At 37.7% G+C, this 20,470-nt stretch overlaps 1 protein-coding gene across 1 annotated transcript in view; it reads right to left on the minus strand.

Annotated features, from left to right (window-relative positions):
• ppp4r4 (protein phosphatase 4, regulatory subunit 4) overlaps positions 1 to 11,838 on the minus strand; it is a 31,702-nt gene extending 19,864 nt beyond the window's left edge. The window contains exons 1-2 of the mRNA XM_079830982.1: positions 10,795 to 11,838; positions 9,724 to 9,797 (exon numbers count right to left, since the gene is read on the minus strand). Of these exons, the coding sequence (XP_079687108.1) occupies positions 9,724 to 9,797; positions 10,795 to 10,899 (179 nt within the window). The 5' untranslated portion in view covers positions 10,900 to 11,838. The remainder of the gene's footprint in view (positions 1 to 9,723; positions 9,798 to 10,794) is intronic.
• Between the last annotated feature and the right edge of the window lie 8,632 nt (positions 11,839 to 20,470).

A 20,470-nucleotide genomic window follows, 5' to 3' on the forward strand; every position in this document is an offset into this window, starting at 1 on the left:
TACATTTCTAAGAAGAAAATATGAAAACCAAAAGACTCCAAAAATGTCTCCATTTACTCTCAATTTTATCTCTTTGCTGTCAAGGAGAAACATTTGAATGATATTCCTACAATCTTAATTTTGGAAACACTTAACCTTGCGTTTAGAAACTTTGAAAAGGATACTATGAAACAATTCACATCATACCCTAGCTGAGCTCAAGTATGTCTAGAGTTTCAACACGTAGTTGGGAGAGAGTGAAAGAGCTGAAGAAGACAACACAGTGGCAGAAAGTAAAACACTGTTTGATTTCTCCCCTCCAAAAGAAATGAGTCTGCAGTTGATTATTGAGCCAGCAGGACTGTAATGAAATCTAAACAAAGCCCACTTAGCAATTAGTTTACAACTGGCAGCCTCTCTAATCCTTCCAACCCCAACAGGGCCAATGATGATGCTGGAAAGAAAGTGAAGTGCAGTCTGTGAACAAACATTTCATGCCCTACATGTCCAATGTGACACTTTCTGTTTAATTGTGCACATCCTTCATTCCATATCACTCTTGAAGGAGTATCAATGTTTTGAAGATTAATGATTAATGTACACTACATGCACAAAAAAAAGGCTATTTTTAATGACCATCAAGGTAGACAATGCTCTTCAGAATCAGATAGTGTAGTTGGACCAGCAGTGCTAACAGGGCCAGGCTAACCAAACCTTTGGAGTATACAATGCCCTAAGAGACTCCTTTAAAGAAACAAGTCCTGACACAAACAACACAAATCATGTCGTAAAACCCTTCTGCCTCATCAGCATGACTCTCAGACAGAGCAGTGATGCATTCAATGCTGCTCATGACATCAGCAAACCAGAATGAAAAAATCTCTCACTGATTGTACATTAAAGCTGGTCAGCAGCACCTAAAATTCCCAATGTTTACCCACTACTCAAACTGTCACTGCCCAGCAAGCAGTAGCCGTCATTTCACGGTCTCGGTTAACTACAGACCCGATATAGTCTGGCTATGAGTAACCCACTTCTTGCCAAAATAACCTTGAATTTGGTTATGTCGTTTTTGTCTAAATAACTTGTGAGATGTACGATATTCCATCATGTAAGCAAAGTCAACAGTGATTACAGGGTGTTTGGTTTCATTTCTTTAAAATTGATGACTAGTCTATTCTTGGGCTGTTTAGACATCTATTAAGGGTGCTTTCACACTTAGTTCGATTGCCTTGACCGAACCCGAATTCGATTGCTCCCCCCTCCCCCTGTGTTAATATTATATTATTTGGGTCCGAACTGGGGTGCGTTTGCATCATCAAAGCAGCAGCTGTTTACCCCGTTGCTTGGTAACGACGGCAAGCGAGAAGGTGGCAAAATGCATAGCATTGCTCACCTCACTTTTATATTTTAGTTTTTTAGCTGTTGGTTTTGTTTCCAAAACTTCAGTACATAATGGCACTTTTGTCTACCTGCCGCGAATGTACTGCAAATGGTCTAAAGAACGCTGAAGGCGAGCAGAAATTAGATCTACAGCTCTCTGCTTGCAGTATGTCAGTCACGCTCGTCAGGAAAATGAGTGAAACACACACAAACACACATTTTTATCAAATCATACGTCATTAATAGTGGTTCACTTCAGTGATTTAGTACGATTGCATTCACATCAGCAGCGAACCGTACCGGAGTTAACATGAACCGAACCCCAGACCACCTTTTTAAGCGGACTCGTGTACGGTTCGCAGGTGCGCACCTGAGTTCGGAAGACAACGTTCACATCAACCAAACAAACTGAACTCTGACGTCAATCGAATCCGGGTGCGCACCAAAAGTACTAGTGTGAAAGCACCCTACATTTTCACTGACAGCTCAAATTTGCCTTGTTTTAGCCTAGATGTCAGTAGTGCTGGGCGTTATACCGGTTCATACCGAATACCGGTATTTATTTTTGTTATGATATGAATTTTGATGATACCGCAATTCCGGCCACTGTTTGATGATACCGCAATAATGTCCACTATGGTTTCGGACACCACTACAGATGGCTGTCCCCTCAAATAATGCTCTATTTGAGGTTATAGGGGGTGATTTTGGATTCAGCCCTTGATTACAGCTGAGAATTCAAACTACACACGGCGCGCGAGAGAGCGGTTTCTGCACGGAGCTGAGATTAACGTTCTCCACATGGATCATATTACAGCACATATAGACCGGAGCGAGCGCGTTTAAAGTTGTGCGCAGCGTGTATGCGCACATATTTTATTACGGCTTCTTCAAATGAAATGTAACGTTATGCAAAGGACACTGAACTGTAGGCCTACGTCTGATCACGACCGTGATGATACGATGGGTTATTCTGCTACACAGAAGACGATGTAAGTCTATATAAATAGACTGACAATTCAAAGAAGAATGGGCAAAAATGTAACCGCTTTATTCTTTCTGTGTTAAACTGACGTGTGTCATTTGTTCAGAGATAGTAGTGCTCTTAAATGTACTGAAGATATCATTAGACCTTTTAAATGTTCTTCTGTTTCTCCTCGTTTTGTCAGTTTGTTGTTATATAGGATTAGATTTTTAAAATGCTTAAGGTGCCCTCAACTCTTTTTTTTTTCTATCTCCATGGTCATATTTTAACATGCATGTGTCTGTAAAGAGTGTGTTGCATGTGTTTTATTGGTTGTCTCCCCACAGCATCATTTTGTGGGGTTTTGTAAACCTTTAAGCCTATTCATTCTAGTGTGGGATTTTTCTAAAATATTCACTCGTCATGACAGTAAAATAGGGCATTCTAGTCAATCTACTGCAGTATATCCTCCCTCAATCGAAAAATACCGTGATATAAATTTTTGGTCATACCGCCAAGCACTAGGCTGTGTTTGTAGGACTATTAGACGTCTTTTAAATGCAAAATTGCTTGCTGGGTGAAATGCACTATTCCAGAGTTTTATAATACCTCATATTGTTGTAGCATAGAGTATACATACAGTATATGCCCAATGATTTGCAAACTACAACTAAATACAATATCAGGAGAATCACTGTTAAAGGAACCAAAATAGCATTTTTCCAAATGTGCCTCTTGTAAATGATCAAGTCATTTCAGTTCACCTTTAGTTTAGAAGTTTTGCTTGAGGGTAAAAAGTTCCCCATGCAGATTTCACTCGTGTTCAAGTTGTTCATGAACATTCGCAGCACTGACCAACAGACAGCTGCTTAGTTTGAAAGTGTGTTCTGTGTGACAATGGACAATGGATTTTTCTTATCCACAAAATTTAGCTGAAATATTGTTGATGTGACTGTACCCCTAATGCTTAAAATGTACTTTGATCCAAACTAAAAAAAACAAAAAACAAAATGTATGCTACTGAAGTTAACCTGACAGTAAGGCATTTAAAACATAAAAGCATTGTATTTGACAGTGAGATTAATAACAATATCATGACATTAGTCCTCATGTTAGCCTGACAGTTGACGCAGGAGTTGCATGATATCAAGGTGGATTATTCAAGCTTTTAAATTCAGAACAATTACATTGTTGTGACAGAAGACAAACTATTCACTATTAATGAATTAAGTGCATCTTGTGATGATACATTAAAATATAATTTCGGTTAATATGATACAAAATAAATATCCTAAGTGCAAAATGCTAAAAATGCCACCACGTTTGTGTAACCAACCATAATATATGAGGTGTCTGCAAATCAGAAACACCTCTTCTTTTAACCATTCATCTATTTCTTAACAAGCGCTCTCTTTCCTGTCATCTTACAGATGCTCTGGCAGCCTGCTTTTACGTGCCAAATGACAGCAAACAGGGGCAATTAAATTGTTCTCAGAACTAGTTTCCCACCCAAGGGAGTCGGGTTGTGGACCGACTCTGGTATTTAATTAGAACAGGCAAGGAGCAATATAGAGTTTTATAGGTTAAAAAGGGACAATATCAGATCTTCCAAAAAAGGGAAGTGTCTGAGTTTTGGGTCAAAAAGCATAACATGAAAGTTTTAGATATTTGGTCAAAGCGTTTTCATCTCTTTATAGAATGGAGGCATACATTATGTAACCAGGTCAAGTTCTTGGTCATGTTGTTCTAGTACCAAGAAACCTATATATATATATATATATATATATATATATATATATATATATATATATATATATATATATATATATATATATATATATATATATATATATATATATATATATATTATATATATATATATATATATATATATATTATATATATATATATATATATATATATATATATATATATATATATTAGGGGTGTAAATCGGACAGTTCATCACGATACAATATAATATATCAAATTTCATAGCCAGCAATACGATATTTGGCTATACCTCAAAAAATTCTTCGATACGATTCGATTCAGGGCTATATCAATCGATATTTAGAAATGTAGATAATATGTGCCTATTTTACACAACCAGTTACACAACAAGTCACACAAGAGATCAATAATCTGATGACAGCTTAGGACATGACAACAGTCAAAGTATTTTAGGCTTCTGTGTGCAATGTCAAAAAATCTACAGAAAAACAAGTAAATATATTTATATATAAATAGATAATATAAAATCAAAAGACATTTATTTTAAATGTATACTGCAGCTTTTTAATTAGGCAACAACAATTGATAGATAAGACAGAACAAGATAAACTATTAATATTCTTTCATTGCGCAAAAGTGTATCGATGTATCAATGCAACGTGAAAAAAATCGATACGATCTATAAATTTAAGACCTTTGTTTTCACACTCTCTACATTTTCACGCAATGTCAGTTTATGCATTAATCACCAATGCATGCACTTTTATAGCTTGTGAAAGTCTCTCGGGAGACGGGACAGTTGCCTTGAGTTATCTGTTGCCCGTGTTTGAAGCCTTGCAGAAATAACACGAAAGAAAAGCGCACACAGACAAAATGCCCCATCGTAGGAATAGGCCACTGAATTGAGTCTTCTTTTACTTATTTTTGTGCTTCAATAGATAAAGGTCTAGGATTTTGCATAAAAGGACTTCTTCTTGCTAGAATTTATTGCTGTTTCTAAATCTTGTTACTTTCTCTCGGGTGTCTGTTAGATCACAATACTGGAGTAGAGAGCTCTAATAAACTCAATAACTGTTGCATAGGTCTAATACAACACACATCAATATCGTTTTCAAGCGCACCATTCTGTGCACAGGATGCGCATAAGCGCTTTGCACCGCTATGTATTGGGGTATATCGATATATCGGTCGATATACCCCTGAATCGGCAACTATTGTATTGCTGGCTATGAAAATCGATATCATATTGTATCGTGATGAACCGTCCGATTATTATATATATAATATATATATCATGAAATGGGAACATAAACTGAATAGAGGCAGTTGGATTTTGACCTAGAAGTTGACTCCATAAATCAAGTCAAAAACAATGGTGCGAAGAATGTTGAAGTGAAAATATGTCTATATACTAACTATATAATAACTGATTGCGATAGCAATGTCAAGGTCATATGTTTGTTTCCCAGGGAATGCAGGGACTGATACAAATTTAGTAGCTTTAGATAAAAATGACTGCCAAATGCATAAATGCAAATGTACAAATATATCAATATCAAGATGAATATACATTTTCAAGGTCCTCTAAACATGATATAAACCTCTTTTAAAATAAGATATGCGTTTTTGTATTAGTTTAGGTTTTCAAAAAGCTGATAAACAGACAAATACAATCAGGTCATTACAATGGTCTCCTCTCATATAATATTTGTTTAGTGTTTTGTAAACAGCTTGGAATATTCTTACAATTGTCTTGACTAAAACATCACAAGACAAAGTTTAACCAAACATGTGCATTTGCTAACTATAACTTCATGATATTCATGATCTAGATGTGCCTGGATATGCAGATTCTGGGGAAATCTGATCAAATTTTAACTCCGTCTCCCCAGTAATCAGCACCAGATCCATTCAACTTTAATGATCAGATAACACCATATCACTGCTAAACCTGCATCTCAGCGACAGTAACATGGAAACTTAAGAGTAGTGACTCCCCCAAGTCCTTCGAGATGAGCATGCAGTTAGCTAGCTCTGCCTAGATATCAATGAGAGACCATTCAGGGATCCATTATTCATAAGACTAGTACAGCGGCGATGACACCACCTGCCCTGACCCACTGAGCTGGATGTTCTGTGCCAGTCAGCAAGCATTGAGAAGTAGTTGTGCGGTCGGCTTACCCTGGATAAACATTTGGCTAAACAGTTGTAGCCAACAATGTTGGCACGGGTAAACAGTTTCCAACCAAGTGTCAAGTGGAAAGAAAAAGCACTGAGCACAACTGATTTAGACAATCTGGGATCTAGAGACTTGACTAATGATGCAAAACATGATATAGTGAATAAAACTGTCAACCTTAAGAGGCCTCAGCTCCATACCTGAGCATGAGATGATGTGGCTCGAGAGGTTGCAAGTTTGAATTGTCCTCAAGTTAACTTTTTTGTGAATAAATAAAAATTGCAACTGGTTGTCAGTAAATGTGTATCAGCCAGTAATAATAGTGACATGCATGGTTGTATTTTTTTTTTTTTTAAATCACTGGAGCAGAGACTTGAGACATGAATTGAGTAATCAACTTTTCCTTGAGCTTCTGAAATATAAGAGGTCATCATACTATAAGAATATCCTGTAAGTTGCTGAATGGAAAACGTCCAAAAACAGCTTTTACTGAAAGCAAGCCCAGAGAACGACTTGTTGTGGAATGTGCCTATCTATGACTTAGATGGGTAAAAGACAAATCAATGCCTACTTCATCATTGCAACATTGGCCCCGCGCACTGGTGTGTTAGTGAGATGACGAGGAGAGAAAAGCGATACAGGATCACTGCTGGACTAAAAATAACATTACCTTCCAAAAGAACCTAATGCTTGGAATGTGGTCATTTATTTTCAACAATGTGAATGCCTCAGTCGAGTATTATTTATTTGTATTCAGCACATTTCACAGTGGACTCTTTGGTAAAGCAGTCGCAATTACGGCGCAGGCTTAGTTTGCAAACAGACTTTTATGCTATGGACTCGACAGTAATGCCACACAACATGTAAGTAAATGTGTTCTTTCTAATTCCTGATCTGTGACCAATGATTTCTGATATGTAATGACTCATGTACAGTCAAATGCTCTTTGTCTATGTATAAATCAAACCAGTGAGTGAACTTAACATTGTTTTTCTGTGGTGAAAATAATCTGTTATTTAAACTGTGATTAAATTATATACAGAAAGCGATCAAAGAAAGCTCCTTTAAAATCGCTGGATCAAATAGCGCAAGTTTAAATTCTGTTCCTATAGAAACAGTCAGTGTTCTGTGATGCGTGCTTAGGACTGCGTATGCGCATTAGCTTGATCCAGCCTGAAAAATGCTGTTTTTTTTTTGTCATGATTCAAGCATTTAGAAACAAAATGTATGAGACAGTTGTCAGATTTCATTGGTGATTTTAAATATGAAATTTAATCGTAAGCTTGGCAAACAGTTTTGGAGAATTTGATGTTTCTCCATTAAAAGAGATAGGAACTGCACTTGCAGTGGCGGAGCCAGAGGGGTGTCCAGGGTGGTATCGATATTTAGATCGATATTTCCATTTCACGCTGCACTTTGTTCATGTAGACTATTAACGTTGAAAATTAAGAGAATATTAACGTTAGTTGCCAAACCGATTGGGGTTGCGGCATAAGCACAGAGTTGTTCAAAATCCTAGCCATTCATAGTTTTTCAGTAAACGACACAATTTGTCTCAAAACGTTTTTAATGTATAATGACTTCACCATAGACTGGAAGAGTGTAGGCTATAGACATTTTTCAGCAAAGTCAGTGTTTATGGAAATATATAGCTAGATTGCGCTTTTTTGTTTTCATTTGTGCAGTTCTTACAGCAAAACACATCGACGCCACTTTTTTCATTCTTGAAGTGAACTTTTTTGCCTGTATAGCGTGAACACAGAGAGCACGTCTTGCCCTTGAATGGACAATATACATATGCCAAAAATAGCGAGTATCATAGTAAATACAGTCGGCTATGTCTTAACCGAATGTAAGCAGTTGACAAGTGAAATAGGATGCGTGTCTATGAATTAGATTCAATATTGTGCATTTGCTCTTAAAGTGACCGCATCAACCTATAGCCTACGTTCTTCCATCTGTCATTAAAGTTAATCAAAGAACAAAAGAAAGAAAAAAAATCACCCACTGATCTTGACTTCTGTAGCTTAAACATGCATTCATCTATATTTCATTTATACAGTGAAGATTATGCTGTAGATTATTAATGTTTTATTTTTATTTGTGATGATTCAGTTTCTGTACCTGAATTAGGCCTAACGTTAGACCTGAAACTTAATTCTTAGCACTGTTCTAACTTTATTGCTGACTGTTCACTTGTATTCAATAATGTTTTAAATATTGTAATTATTGCTGCGAGATATCAGTTGGTATTGATAATTGTGAAATTTCACTGGTATCTACAATTGTGGTTGCTTATTTATTAGAATACATGTTAGATAGGTCAAAACAATGAAAACAAATAATGATATTCTTTCACGATCGATGGACCCCCTAAAGCAGCCTTGGCCACCCCCTGGCCACCCCCCGCCACTGTGCACTTGCATGCCCGACAGGCATTTCAAAGATGGCTGCCGAGTAAAATGACTTGTCTTAAAGGGACTTTGGTTATAATCAAAAAATCTCTTATTTACATTGTGTTTGCACTGTTAGTTATGATGAAAACATTCATGAGTGTGCAGAAATCGTGTAGCAATAACAAGATCACTGCTATAATGCTCATCACTGCAACCTTTCATGTCATGAACTAAATATAATGCTATCTAAATATAATGCTATAATCAACACTTTTCATGATTAATTAATAATAGTAAAAGCTAAGGATGGGCATTTTCCCAAAATATTGTATTCGAATATTTGGGCTCATAAAAATCGGATATTCGAATGACGTTATTTTGAGAAAATGAGAAAGACGTTTTTTTGTCACCATTTCTGAACAAGCTTACGATTAAGCTATACATAACAAGCTTACATTATATCTTAAGGTTTTCTTTCAATTTAAAACATTAAACAATATGTGTAAACGAAAATATAGGCCTAAAGAACAAAATCATTATACGGTCAAGCAGCGCAAGCGGAAAAAAACACTAATTGAATAAGTGCAGACTGCGCCTGTTATCGTGCAGAACGTACATATTATACACATGAGTCCGTATATGGTTATCGTGTTTATATTGTTTCACATTTTGCAGAGACACAAAGATAACGGTGTTAAGTGAAGTTTCTAACAGTATTTTGTGTTTTCTGTGAACAATGAAACAATGCAGTTCATGACCCCTTTAAAGTTGGTATGAAATGAAAATGAACAAATAACACAAATAAAATGTTTTTAATGTTTTTAATTAAACCCCACCTCTTTCATACTATCAACTGCAAGGTTGCATTCAAAGCTGCCTCTATCCAGTCAATATTGATATACTGATCATCTTTTTACTCAGATGTACGTCAAAATATGGAAGAAATGAACTGGCGCTACTTCAGCACAACTTTAAAACAATTTTAATGATGTGAAATGGTTATGTGGTCACAAATGTTTAGGGGTCCTGACTGCTGAGATAATCTAGCACTGCTATAGGTACTTTAGCCAATTCAAAACCGATTTTACCTGAGAAGGTAAACTGCTCGCTCTATGTCATTCAGATCTTCATCCACAGTGAGCTTGTCAATCTCTTCTGCAGTCTGCAAATGGGGGAAACAAGATGACAACTTTAAAAACCTGGCCTTGCTATCTGCACTTTACCAAACACAGTGCTTTAATGAAAAAAGAAGGGAGCTAAAGTTATTAGCATTTAATGTTGAGCGTTTCTATAGCAAAGGCGAAAATTCAAGAGTACAAAAGTAGTGCATCTTAAACAAAGAATGGCCAGTAATTGGGCAAGATTCCATTACAGATGACTCAGCCAAATATGTGAGGAGGCTGCAGGGAGGCAGGATGCGAGGCAAGAGGGACTGCGTGGGAAGAGATAGTGTGGGGGACGGGAGCCATGTGTAGGTGCCTAGTCTATTACTTTAGGGCTCTCGGAGCCACGGTGCTTTTCTTTGGAACCTCCCCATTAAAAAAAGATAAGGGACAGAAAACACCCGCCCCCTCTGTAGGCGTTTCATTATTCCCGCATACGTGATGCTGAGAGAGGAGAGTCTCCTTAACTTCACTGCTGCCAGGTACATGATTGCACATGAACACGACATCCACACAACTATACGCTGCTACTGCTGTATATGGAGGAATTCGCGGTATTAATGGGAATAAAGTTATGGTTTGAAGTGGAAATCCTCTATTCCGCAGTGGCGAGAACGAGGAGGCGAAGCAGTGATGCGGACAGCTGACAGAAACTGCGTCACTCAGCAGACTGAAGTGGGCAACCCCCGTCCTTCCCTAAGGATGCTAGTACAGTTACTACTTCAAATAAAAATAATAAAGTGTATGACGCGATAATGTCGAAAGGTCGTGGCGCGCGCAACAAAATAAGCGAAAACGTCAATGAGCGTGAATGTTTTCTGTTTTGGTTTTTCCCAAAAGAAATCATCTGCAGTGTCAAAAATCCCTCCACTCTTAGACAGAAGTGTTGAATCATCAAATGTATCATCCCAGTCTTGTATGGTAAGCAGCCAAAGAATATTATACGATTATGTAGTCATTTATTGACAGAAGAAAATGCTAGGCTATTATACATACCTTCAGGCTCCTGCGTATGGGTCTCTCGATGAAAGTAAGGTCCTGCAGGTCATCTATCTCTCCAAACAAACTGGACTGACTCGGTGTCATTTTCCTGACAAACATCTGTCCTAAGTGTCTTCGTCAATGTGTCAGACGCGGGTGTCAAAGTCCTGTCATAATTGTGGCTCCTTGACAGTGAATGACTGATGTGATGTCTTTGATGAAGAGAGGATGGTCCTCCCACGACAAACGCGTCCCACTGCTTGCAAAGCTTGATCTAACACTAATTTATTTGCGTGGTGTTCAATTGTTTGTGCAGTTTCTACACGCGCTTTCAGTTGACGCGCGTGCGCTGACGGCACATTGTGAGGGATTCCTGCGATAAAAGTGTTGCTAACTTTCCGACAAAACGATGGATTTGGTGTGCGTTTTCCCACTGGAGCAGCTCGAGATGTCGAATGCTTGTGGTCAGCGCGTGCTGGTGATCAATAACAAAATCCTTCCCCCGCTGATGGGAAAACAATTCAGATATGGCTGTTGTCATATGAAGAAGAGATACCCGATATTCCTGATGGGTGCTAAATGTGAGATCGCACTAACATCAGCAGATATAGCGTGAACTACATTTGCAGTTTAACCAGGTCGCACATACCTGTTCACCTGCCTCGGTTGACGTTACGTTAGCTCGCTAATGATACGACAACAAAGTTGGAGGAAAAAAAGGCCTGTCGAAAAAGCTCCTCTCCAGAAAGCCGTGCATTTAGCCTATTTAATACTCATCGCAAGTAATCCACTGTAAATCTATCTCAAATGGCAAACGGATAATTTCATAAAAGCTACGTCTTTTATATTGTGGATGTGCTAGCAAGCAGGAAAATTCAAACCACGCAAACGCACTGCACCAACTAAACAGGTTTCCATGGAGACAGCATGCCACAGCAGCTCTGACTCTGAGCGGTTGGAACGTCAGAGCGTTGAGTCGAAGTTCGTCATCGAAATGGATTCAGAACAGAACAACTACTGAATGGTTTTGACTGTCGTGTTGTAATTGATTACGTTTACTTACGGCATAATAGTCTAAATATGGCTAATTCCGGGTAAACCTTCGGCTTAGAAGTGTGACGTTTTACTCATTGTGTAAAACTGTAAACCAGTGCCTACCACTGTAATTGAGGCTAACACATTTAGCACACAGTGTGTGTGGTAACTTGGGCACTGCATTTTTTTAACCACTCTGAAACAGCAAAAGTGAAAATTGCCTCAATGCTACTTCTAAATGATCGCACTTACATTGTAAAAATGAAAGCTGCAGTAGCCTACTATACTGTTTTAAAATTAACACATTACAAAAAATGTTACATTTGTCACCCTTTTTTACATTTTATTTAAAGTTGGCAAGTGAAAATTTCTACATTTACCTTGCCCACAACTTTGCCTCGCACTCATTAAAGTCACAGTGAAAGCCCTCATAATCAACTCTTTTCTGATGACGTGTTTACTGGCACAAGGGAAGGACAACCAGTAAATCACAAGAGATCACAGCAACAGCAAACCACAACTATCCAATCAATTCACAATGCACAAAATCAAGTCCTGCCCTACGTTGTTGTTGTTGTTGTTGTTGTTGTTGTTGTTGTTGTTGTTGTTTTCTTGTTCGAGAAGCCGTTTTACTCAGATATACATCACAGGTGGGAAGAAAAGACTAGCGCGACTTTAACTGCAGTTTAGACCATTTTTCAGTGCAGTTGTTAAACAGCATGTGTATTCTATAAATCAATTGCAGCATTTGAATGAACTGTAGTTATAATGTATCAATCTATTACTTAAAATTTACCCCTGGTTTCACAGACAAGGCTTAAGGCCAGTCCCAGACTAAAATGCATGTTTGAGCTGTTTTAAATGAAAGCAACTTGCACTTACATATATTAAAATAGATATGTTGTTTTGTCTCAAAATGCACACCAGTAATGTTTTTTTTTTTTTCTTTTCTCTAAGACACGTTTATAAAAGCTACTTACATGCCCTAATTGAACTAAGGCCTAATCCCGGCTTAATCTAAACCCTGTCTGTGAAACCGGGCTGTAGTGTCCTAAACTGCAGTTGCACTACACTGAATTATTGCACTGCAGCGAATGCAAATAAATTATGGGGAAGTCAAATCTGAACTACAACTGTTCTACAGTTACACTACAAGTACGCTCTATTGAACTTCAGCATGTTGTACTACAACATTAGTACTACAGTACCAAAGCATTTTAGCTATTTTTATTGTGTGGCACAGCATCATATTACTATACAAAACTAACCGTATGGATTAAAGTAATGCAATATCATTGCAATTCATTTTGGTAAAGGATGGACATTTGCAGGGCCGGCCCTGACCAATTTGCTGCCCAAGGCAAGATTTTACTTGGTGCCCCTTGTATCAAGGTTTTGCACTACGCTACACGTTATCAGTCTAAGTTGTGGAAACAATCGTACTGTTTTATTTTTGTAATGCATTGATGTTTTATTTTTATTGTTGTTTTATATGATGTCCAGTCCATTCTACCCCGTCATTATGTTCATGATATTATTATTATTTTTTTTTTTAAAGGCTGATGATAGTAAAACTGTACAAATATTGCACCTATGCCACATTACAGCCTAAACACAAATAGCAAGAGTAATTGCATCTAACATTCATGCACAAACTATTCATTGAGAACTAGCAAAAGGGTTTGTTTTCTAGTAGATGGCAGCAATCTTCCACTAAACTATGAGCATTCATGTTTTCACCAGGAATTCAACTGAGAAATTTTGATATTTAATGTGAATTTTACATAAATAGTTGCCATTTTAAATAAACCTTTATATAAATATCATTACTAATTTCGGCAAATACATTTTAAAATTGCTATACACCCCCTTAAAACTGCACAACTGCAGAGTAAAAACATAAGGCTATTAAAAAAGTGATATTACATGCGTTTAATATTTTTATATTATTTATTTTTTACAAAATCACACTGGCTGTGGCCTCTGGAGAACCCAGAACAGCTGCTTGCATAAATTTTAAGGTAAAAATAACTGGAATTAATTAGCAAACATTAGTATTTTACTACTATGCAATTAAATAAACTGTTCATTAATTTGCCTACATCACTTTACTTCTGTCTTTACACGGCAAAAAATGCTCTTCTTATTTAGAATCTTTTTCTTGTTTCCAGTCCAAATATCTAAAAATTCTTAAATCAAGGTGCATTTACTATATAAGTAAAATGACATACTTCATTTTGATTTTTTTTTCAAGTAAACAAGAAAAATGTCTTGAGTTTTTGCTTAAAACAAGCAAAATTATCTGCCAATGGGGTGAGAAAAATAATCTTATTTCTGTTTGGGACAGAAACAAGATTTCAATCAGAAACAAGATTATTATTTTTCCACTCCATTGGCAAACAAGTTTGCTTGTTTTAAGCAAAAACTCACTTCATTTTGATTTTATTTTCAAGAAAACTATCTTCTGTCATTTAACTAGTAAATGCACCTTGATTTAGGAATTTTAGATATTTAGACTAGAAACAATACACAAATACTATGTAAGAAGAGCAGTGTATCCCTTATCTTCCCTGCATCAGAGGGCTTCTGTCTTTTTAGACACTTCAATTCGGCCATCCGTCATAAATAATCAGGCAACTTACACCGTGTCAACACCTGGCGCGAACGGCCAAGCACCCTAAAATATGAAAGCAATCCTGTCTGCGTTGGATGCGGCGAGAGGCGACGCAACACAACAAATTCCCCTAACGATAAACTGATCGCGCGTTGTATTTCTGACGCACTTCAAGTAGATCGGCGGGGGGAGATTGATGAGGCGGACCGGAAAGAGGCGGGGGACTTAATTACGTTTTTTTGCGCTTTATGTGGTAATATTTCAGTAAGAACATCAATAATATTAATAAAATAGTATCATTAATACATTTTGGCGCCCCTGTGGACGAGTGGCGCCCCTAGCATTTGCCTATTCCGCCTATGCCACGGGCCGGCCCTGGACATTTGGCTGTCAGGCTCATCAGACTCAATATTGTTTATGTTGCTGTGAAACAGCCCCAATTGGGCTCTTCCAAGTGATTATACAAATGAATGGGCACAAGTTCTAAGTGGTAAAGTGTAAATCTTCAGCATCCAAAGTTGAGTCAGTAAAATGTGTGTGTTGTCATGCAGGAGTCTGCTTATTCAACAGACCTATTTATAAGCACATGTTGCTACAAGCACATGTGAAGGAACTAAATGTTACTTTCACCTCCAGTGACCTCCAGTACTATCCATAATATCCCTCTTGGATAACAGGTCATATCAGGTCAGCTGGAAAGGTTAAGTCTCCCTACCACTGGGATCTCAAAGAATCCATGCATCCTCCCCCTGAACTAAGTTTCTCATATCACTGCTAGACTGACAGGTCAACTGTGCATACTCTTCTCAACATGTGCAGTTTCAGATATCTGAATGTCTCTCTGAGGATATCAAACTAAATGTCCAGTCATGACCTCACATGATATGTCTGAGCTTCTCTTAGCCTTACTTTTAGCAAAGGAAAGTCCTCACTAACAATCAGTGACTCAAATTATTCATCCAACATTAATAAAATGTTACTTTAACTGAAAAACTCCATGGCAAACATTATTTTACGGCTTAGCCTATATTGTAAAATGTGGAGTTGTTGTTACCTTAAGGAGCCTTTTCTGCCTGAATAACTTTAGTCGGTTGATTCCCTCAGGTTTGTCATTTTAAATATATATTTTTATTTCAATAAAGACAATGTATATTCTTTAGTTTAGTTATGTATGAAAAAGCTTGCTTATTATTTGTATTACTAGTTTTTTTGTGTTAGTGTGAATAAAAAATATATATATATCTTAAAGGGATAGTTCACCCAAAAATGAAAATTCATAATTTACTCACCCTCATGTTGTTCCAAACCTGTATGACTTTCTTTCATCTGTTGAACAGAAAAAGAAGATATTTTGAAGAATGTTGGTAACCAGTTGGTGGTTGTCATAAAGAATGTTGGGTAACTAACCAGACAGTTGACGGTAGCCATTGACTTCCATAGTAGGAAAAAGTACCTATCTTACAGGTAAAGATTTGGGTGTTTGACATATTTTAACCACATGGTGGTGCTGATTTCATACATGAGAAACCAGCAGGAGTCTGTACAAATAAATGCATGCATTGAAGCTTAAAAAATCACGCAGTTAGCTAATAACGTATAATTTAAGGACACTTATTATTCTTAATATTATTGATCTGCCTGCTTTGACAACATTGTAATTTGTATGTGAACTGAACTGAGCTGGAGGATGACGTCACTGTTTTCTCCAGAGTTGTTGTATCGATATGAACTAAATCTACGTTTACACAACAATGATGTACTAAAAATGGAAATGTTTTTTTTCCCTCTGTACAGATGACAATCAAAATTATCCCCGTTCACACGGATCTGCAGAAACGACTAAAAATGCTGTATTATGCATAGTATGCCTCCAGAAAAGTAGTTGGCAATGTCACTTTGTAAAGAAAGACTATGTGCATGCCTATAGACTAAAAACGTAATACGCATGTGCATGCTGCCACGTTTTCTCTAATTCTCATTTGTGAAGTTTACACGGAGATGAGAACGGTATCGTTTTTAGAAAAACTTGCACTTTGAAACCTGTTTCAAAGTTTGCGTTTGTCCTGTAAATGAATGGCAAGAAGACATAAGAAGTTTTCTGTTTTCAGTTGAAAATGGTGTTTAAATTAATAACTAATGATTTTTACAACAGAAATGAATCAGTGCTAAACTTACTTAAACTGGAAAATGACTTTCTTCTAGAGCTGCTGTATAGCCAAAACAATCGTTGTTGCATTCATTTCCTATTATCACTGCAAAGCTGGCAAGAAACAATTTGTATTGCAAAAAGCCCTATATAAATAAAGGTGAGTTGACTTAAAGGTGCGGTCTGTAGGATTGACAGCTAGTGGTTGAAATAGGTAGCCTGGTCCTACCAGACTCTCGTACATTTAATTTGTACAGAGAGCCTGGCCACTCTCCATTGACAAGCATTTACTTCCTTGAAGGCGGGTTCTCTGTTGAAGTTTAAAACTATTGGATCTGCCAAGAGCCACTCTGGATCTGCCATAACCAATCACTAACGTTTGGTCGTGACGCATGTCATGCGCCGTTCGACTTTCTTTCTCACACGGAAGTCCGTACAAATAAATGTGCAGATTGTGCACGTCACCTCAGTGATAAAACCTTGTGCATTTGGATTGTGATTTATTCATGGTGGAGGGGAGAGTTTTGTGATCGGGAATGCGCTGCTCACGTGGTCCGTAACATGATTGTATACTGTAAATAAAATATCAAATGCTTGGTATGATAAGAATAAATGCTGCCGTAAATAACGGCCCAATTCAAATGTTTACGTGCTTTTCTTCCTTTTATTTTTTGAGCGGTGATGAAATATATTGCTCTTGAAAATACTTGCCAGCATTTAAAGAAATACAAGTCTAGAAATGCATCCAAATTACAGCGAAGCGCAACCGCACGGTGCTTGCAGTGGTCAAAAAGGATATAAACAGTGAATTTTGGAAGATGTGGAATCGGACAGCAATTAAATTACCACACGACCTTGGTGTTTGTCAAAACCAGTAGGTATTCGGCCGGGGATTTTACGCGGGTGGTGGGTGATGGACGGCAATAAAATCACTGACTAGCCCCTGTAAATAATGACAATACCTTGCGACCGCACGCGAAACAATAACCAGGGCTTCAGCCAACTCCTTCGCCACTAATGGAGCGAGCTGGAAAATGGAAAATTTTCCCAGGACACAACATCATGGCCACCAAAAAAACTCAGCATAGATTGTTCTTGCTCCCGCTTTAACTTCTGGCTCTTCGGCAGCGGTGCCACAACGGAATGAATGGCTTCGCTCGCATCTTTTCTCCGCCCCCATTACTGAACTACAACTCAAACTAGCGCACGACATCAACGTCATCATTCTCAGTCACTCCCTCTGTGCGCTGATTGGACCAGTAAAAATGTGTTTGGAGAAAACCTAAGACTATACCGCAGTCCCAGACGGAGTACTGAAGGGAAATTAAAATTGAGCGGAAGTATGTAGGAGGGAGGAGCCAGGCTGTGAAATAGGTACTGCAGTCCAAATTCAAAATATTGGTGATCATTGTTTCACCACCAGTGTCGGAGCCACATCTGACTGGCCACTCTGGGTGGCACTCCAAAATTTATATCGCTATATATTTCCATTTCACCTCCTATTGAAAGAAGCATTTATTTTTACGTGCGGTGGTATTAAGATAATTTTAACATTAGTTGCCAAACAGATGATTAGGAATAAAGGGGGTTGCGCTAAGCGCAGAGTTGTTCGAAATCCTGCCTCAACATTCACAATGTTTTCCATTAAGCGACACAATTTGTCTCAAAACTTTGTTAATGTATAATGACTTCCCATGTTGGGGAGTAGTTAACTACAAGTAGCTAAGCTAGTAACTTAACTACATTTTCAGTAGCTTGTCAGTAGCTCAGTTGCTTTTAAAACAATGTAGCTTTTCCAGTAGCTAACTACTTTTTCCAGCAAGTAGCGGTGTAGCGCGACCAAAAGCTACATTTCGTTTTGTGTTTTGACGAGCCTGCAATGCATTGAAGCAGCACAGTGTTTTCTTCTTATTTGATCACGTTACCGCCATCTTTTGTTTCATCAGGCATCTTGCGGCTTTACAGTTCACAGAGAAGAGATTGTCTGATGATTATGTAAAGGGCGAGCCTACAGGAGTGGGTTGATAACTTCACACGAATCGACTAGGTTACACTTGATTTATACAAACAAAAGATTAAAACGCTGTCTGCGTTAAAGACTTCAAGCACATACAGGTGAATAATAGCCTTTTAAAATTGATTATTCTGCTCTCTATATATATTCGCCTAGTTTAATCTGTCCCTCCAGTTTTATAAAGAACCTGAAAGATCACTAATGTGGAGTTTGCGACACTGCATTGGCAAAGCATCTGTCAATTGAACAGAAAACAATATTGCGATATAGTTTAGTGCACTTATCCCACAGCAACTCTGATCAAATTAAATAGGTTGCGCAGGTTTCAGAATGAATTCCACAATGTTCACGCAAGCAGCGATTCGGGTCTCAGAGCGGCTCTGATCACACGGCTCATTTTTGTCTACTCCTGTGTATCAAAGTTGCTTATATTTTGTTCTTGCTCTGATGGGACATGACATTTGTAGCGATTTTGCACTTTGACTGTCAGTTTGAGATATAGACTACATTTGAGTATTGTATATTTGGATAGTTTACAAAATAAAACTTTACTCTTATCGAATTGTATTGCATTGTGTTGTTTTAAACCCCAAACATTTAACTTAAAACATTCTTCATTAACGATTATTCAGTTATTTGTAAATATGCAATTTAATTGTAAAAAATAAATAAAATCAAAGTAGTTTCGATGTAGCTAGCTACATTTTGGTAGTAACTTGTAATGTATCAAACTACTTTTTCAGAAGGGTATCTTAACTGTAGTTTAACTACTTTCATGTATAAGTAGCTTGTAGCTTGTCAAACTACTGTTTCAGAGTAGCTTCCCCAACACTGATGACTTCATCCTAAGCTGGAAGAGTGTGTATAGGTATTTTCAGTATTTTTCTTTCTGTGTAAAATCTGTGCTAATGGAAAGATATCTAATATAGACTGCACTTTCTGTTTCCGTTTGTGCAGTATTTACAGCAAAACACATCGACGCCACTTTTTTCATTCTTGATGTGAACTTTTTTGCCTGTATGGTGATTGGATTCACTGTTTTGCATTGCTGAACATGAGAACGCGATGCGTCTGGTGTGCGGCTTATGGCGTTTCATCCATAGCACGTGCAGAGAGCGCGTCTTGCGCTTGAACGGACAAATACGGCAAAAAGGAATGCCAAAAATAGCGAGTATCATAGTTAACACAGTCGGCTATGTCTTAAAGGTCCCATGGCATGGCATTTTTCTATTATTTTATAATGTTTCCTGAGGTGTACTTATATTGTTAGTATGACTTTTACATCATAAAATGTCATAATTTAGAAATAAAAGGCATTTTTTTCTATACTGCTGTTTGCCCTGTGGCTGAATGCCCTGCTTCAAGAGGCGTGTCTGCTGTGAGACTTCAGTAAAAACGCCCACTGTTGTGATTGGCTGACATCTTTGCATTTTAAATGAGCGGAGGGGGCGTGGTTTAACGAGCAGGCACGAGCTGCTGCCAGAGAGACGGATGGACCTGAGTTCACTTCACATCAGTTCTCAGCATGTCTGAACTGTTGTAGTTACAGCATGTACTTCAGGTTATTAGTTTATTTCTAGTCGGAGGGACTGTCACTCATGTCAGAAAGTTAGTAACTTTATGGAAGTAAATTATGGATCAGCGCTGACTGGAGACGCGAACCGTTTAGAACGATTCAGTCCGATTTGGTGAACTGATTCGGTTCACTAAAAAGAACTGGTTCAAAAGAAAGATCGTTCGCGAACCGGACATCACTAATGTACCAGAGACGGAGCTCAGCGATTGCTAACAAAGTTATTTATAGTAACTACTGAGTTATGAGAGCGCTGTCAGTCAGCGCGAGTTTATTGTGTTTGTATCTGAGAGTTCTGAATAAACACGA

Source organism: Gobio gobio (assembly GCF_949357685.1).
Source record: "Gobio gobio genome assembly, chromosome: 12".
Taxonomy (NCBI): Eukaryota; Metazoa; Chordata; class Actinopteri; order Cypriniformes; family Gobionidae; genus Gobio; species Gobio gobio.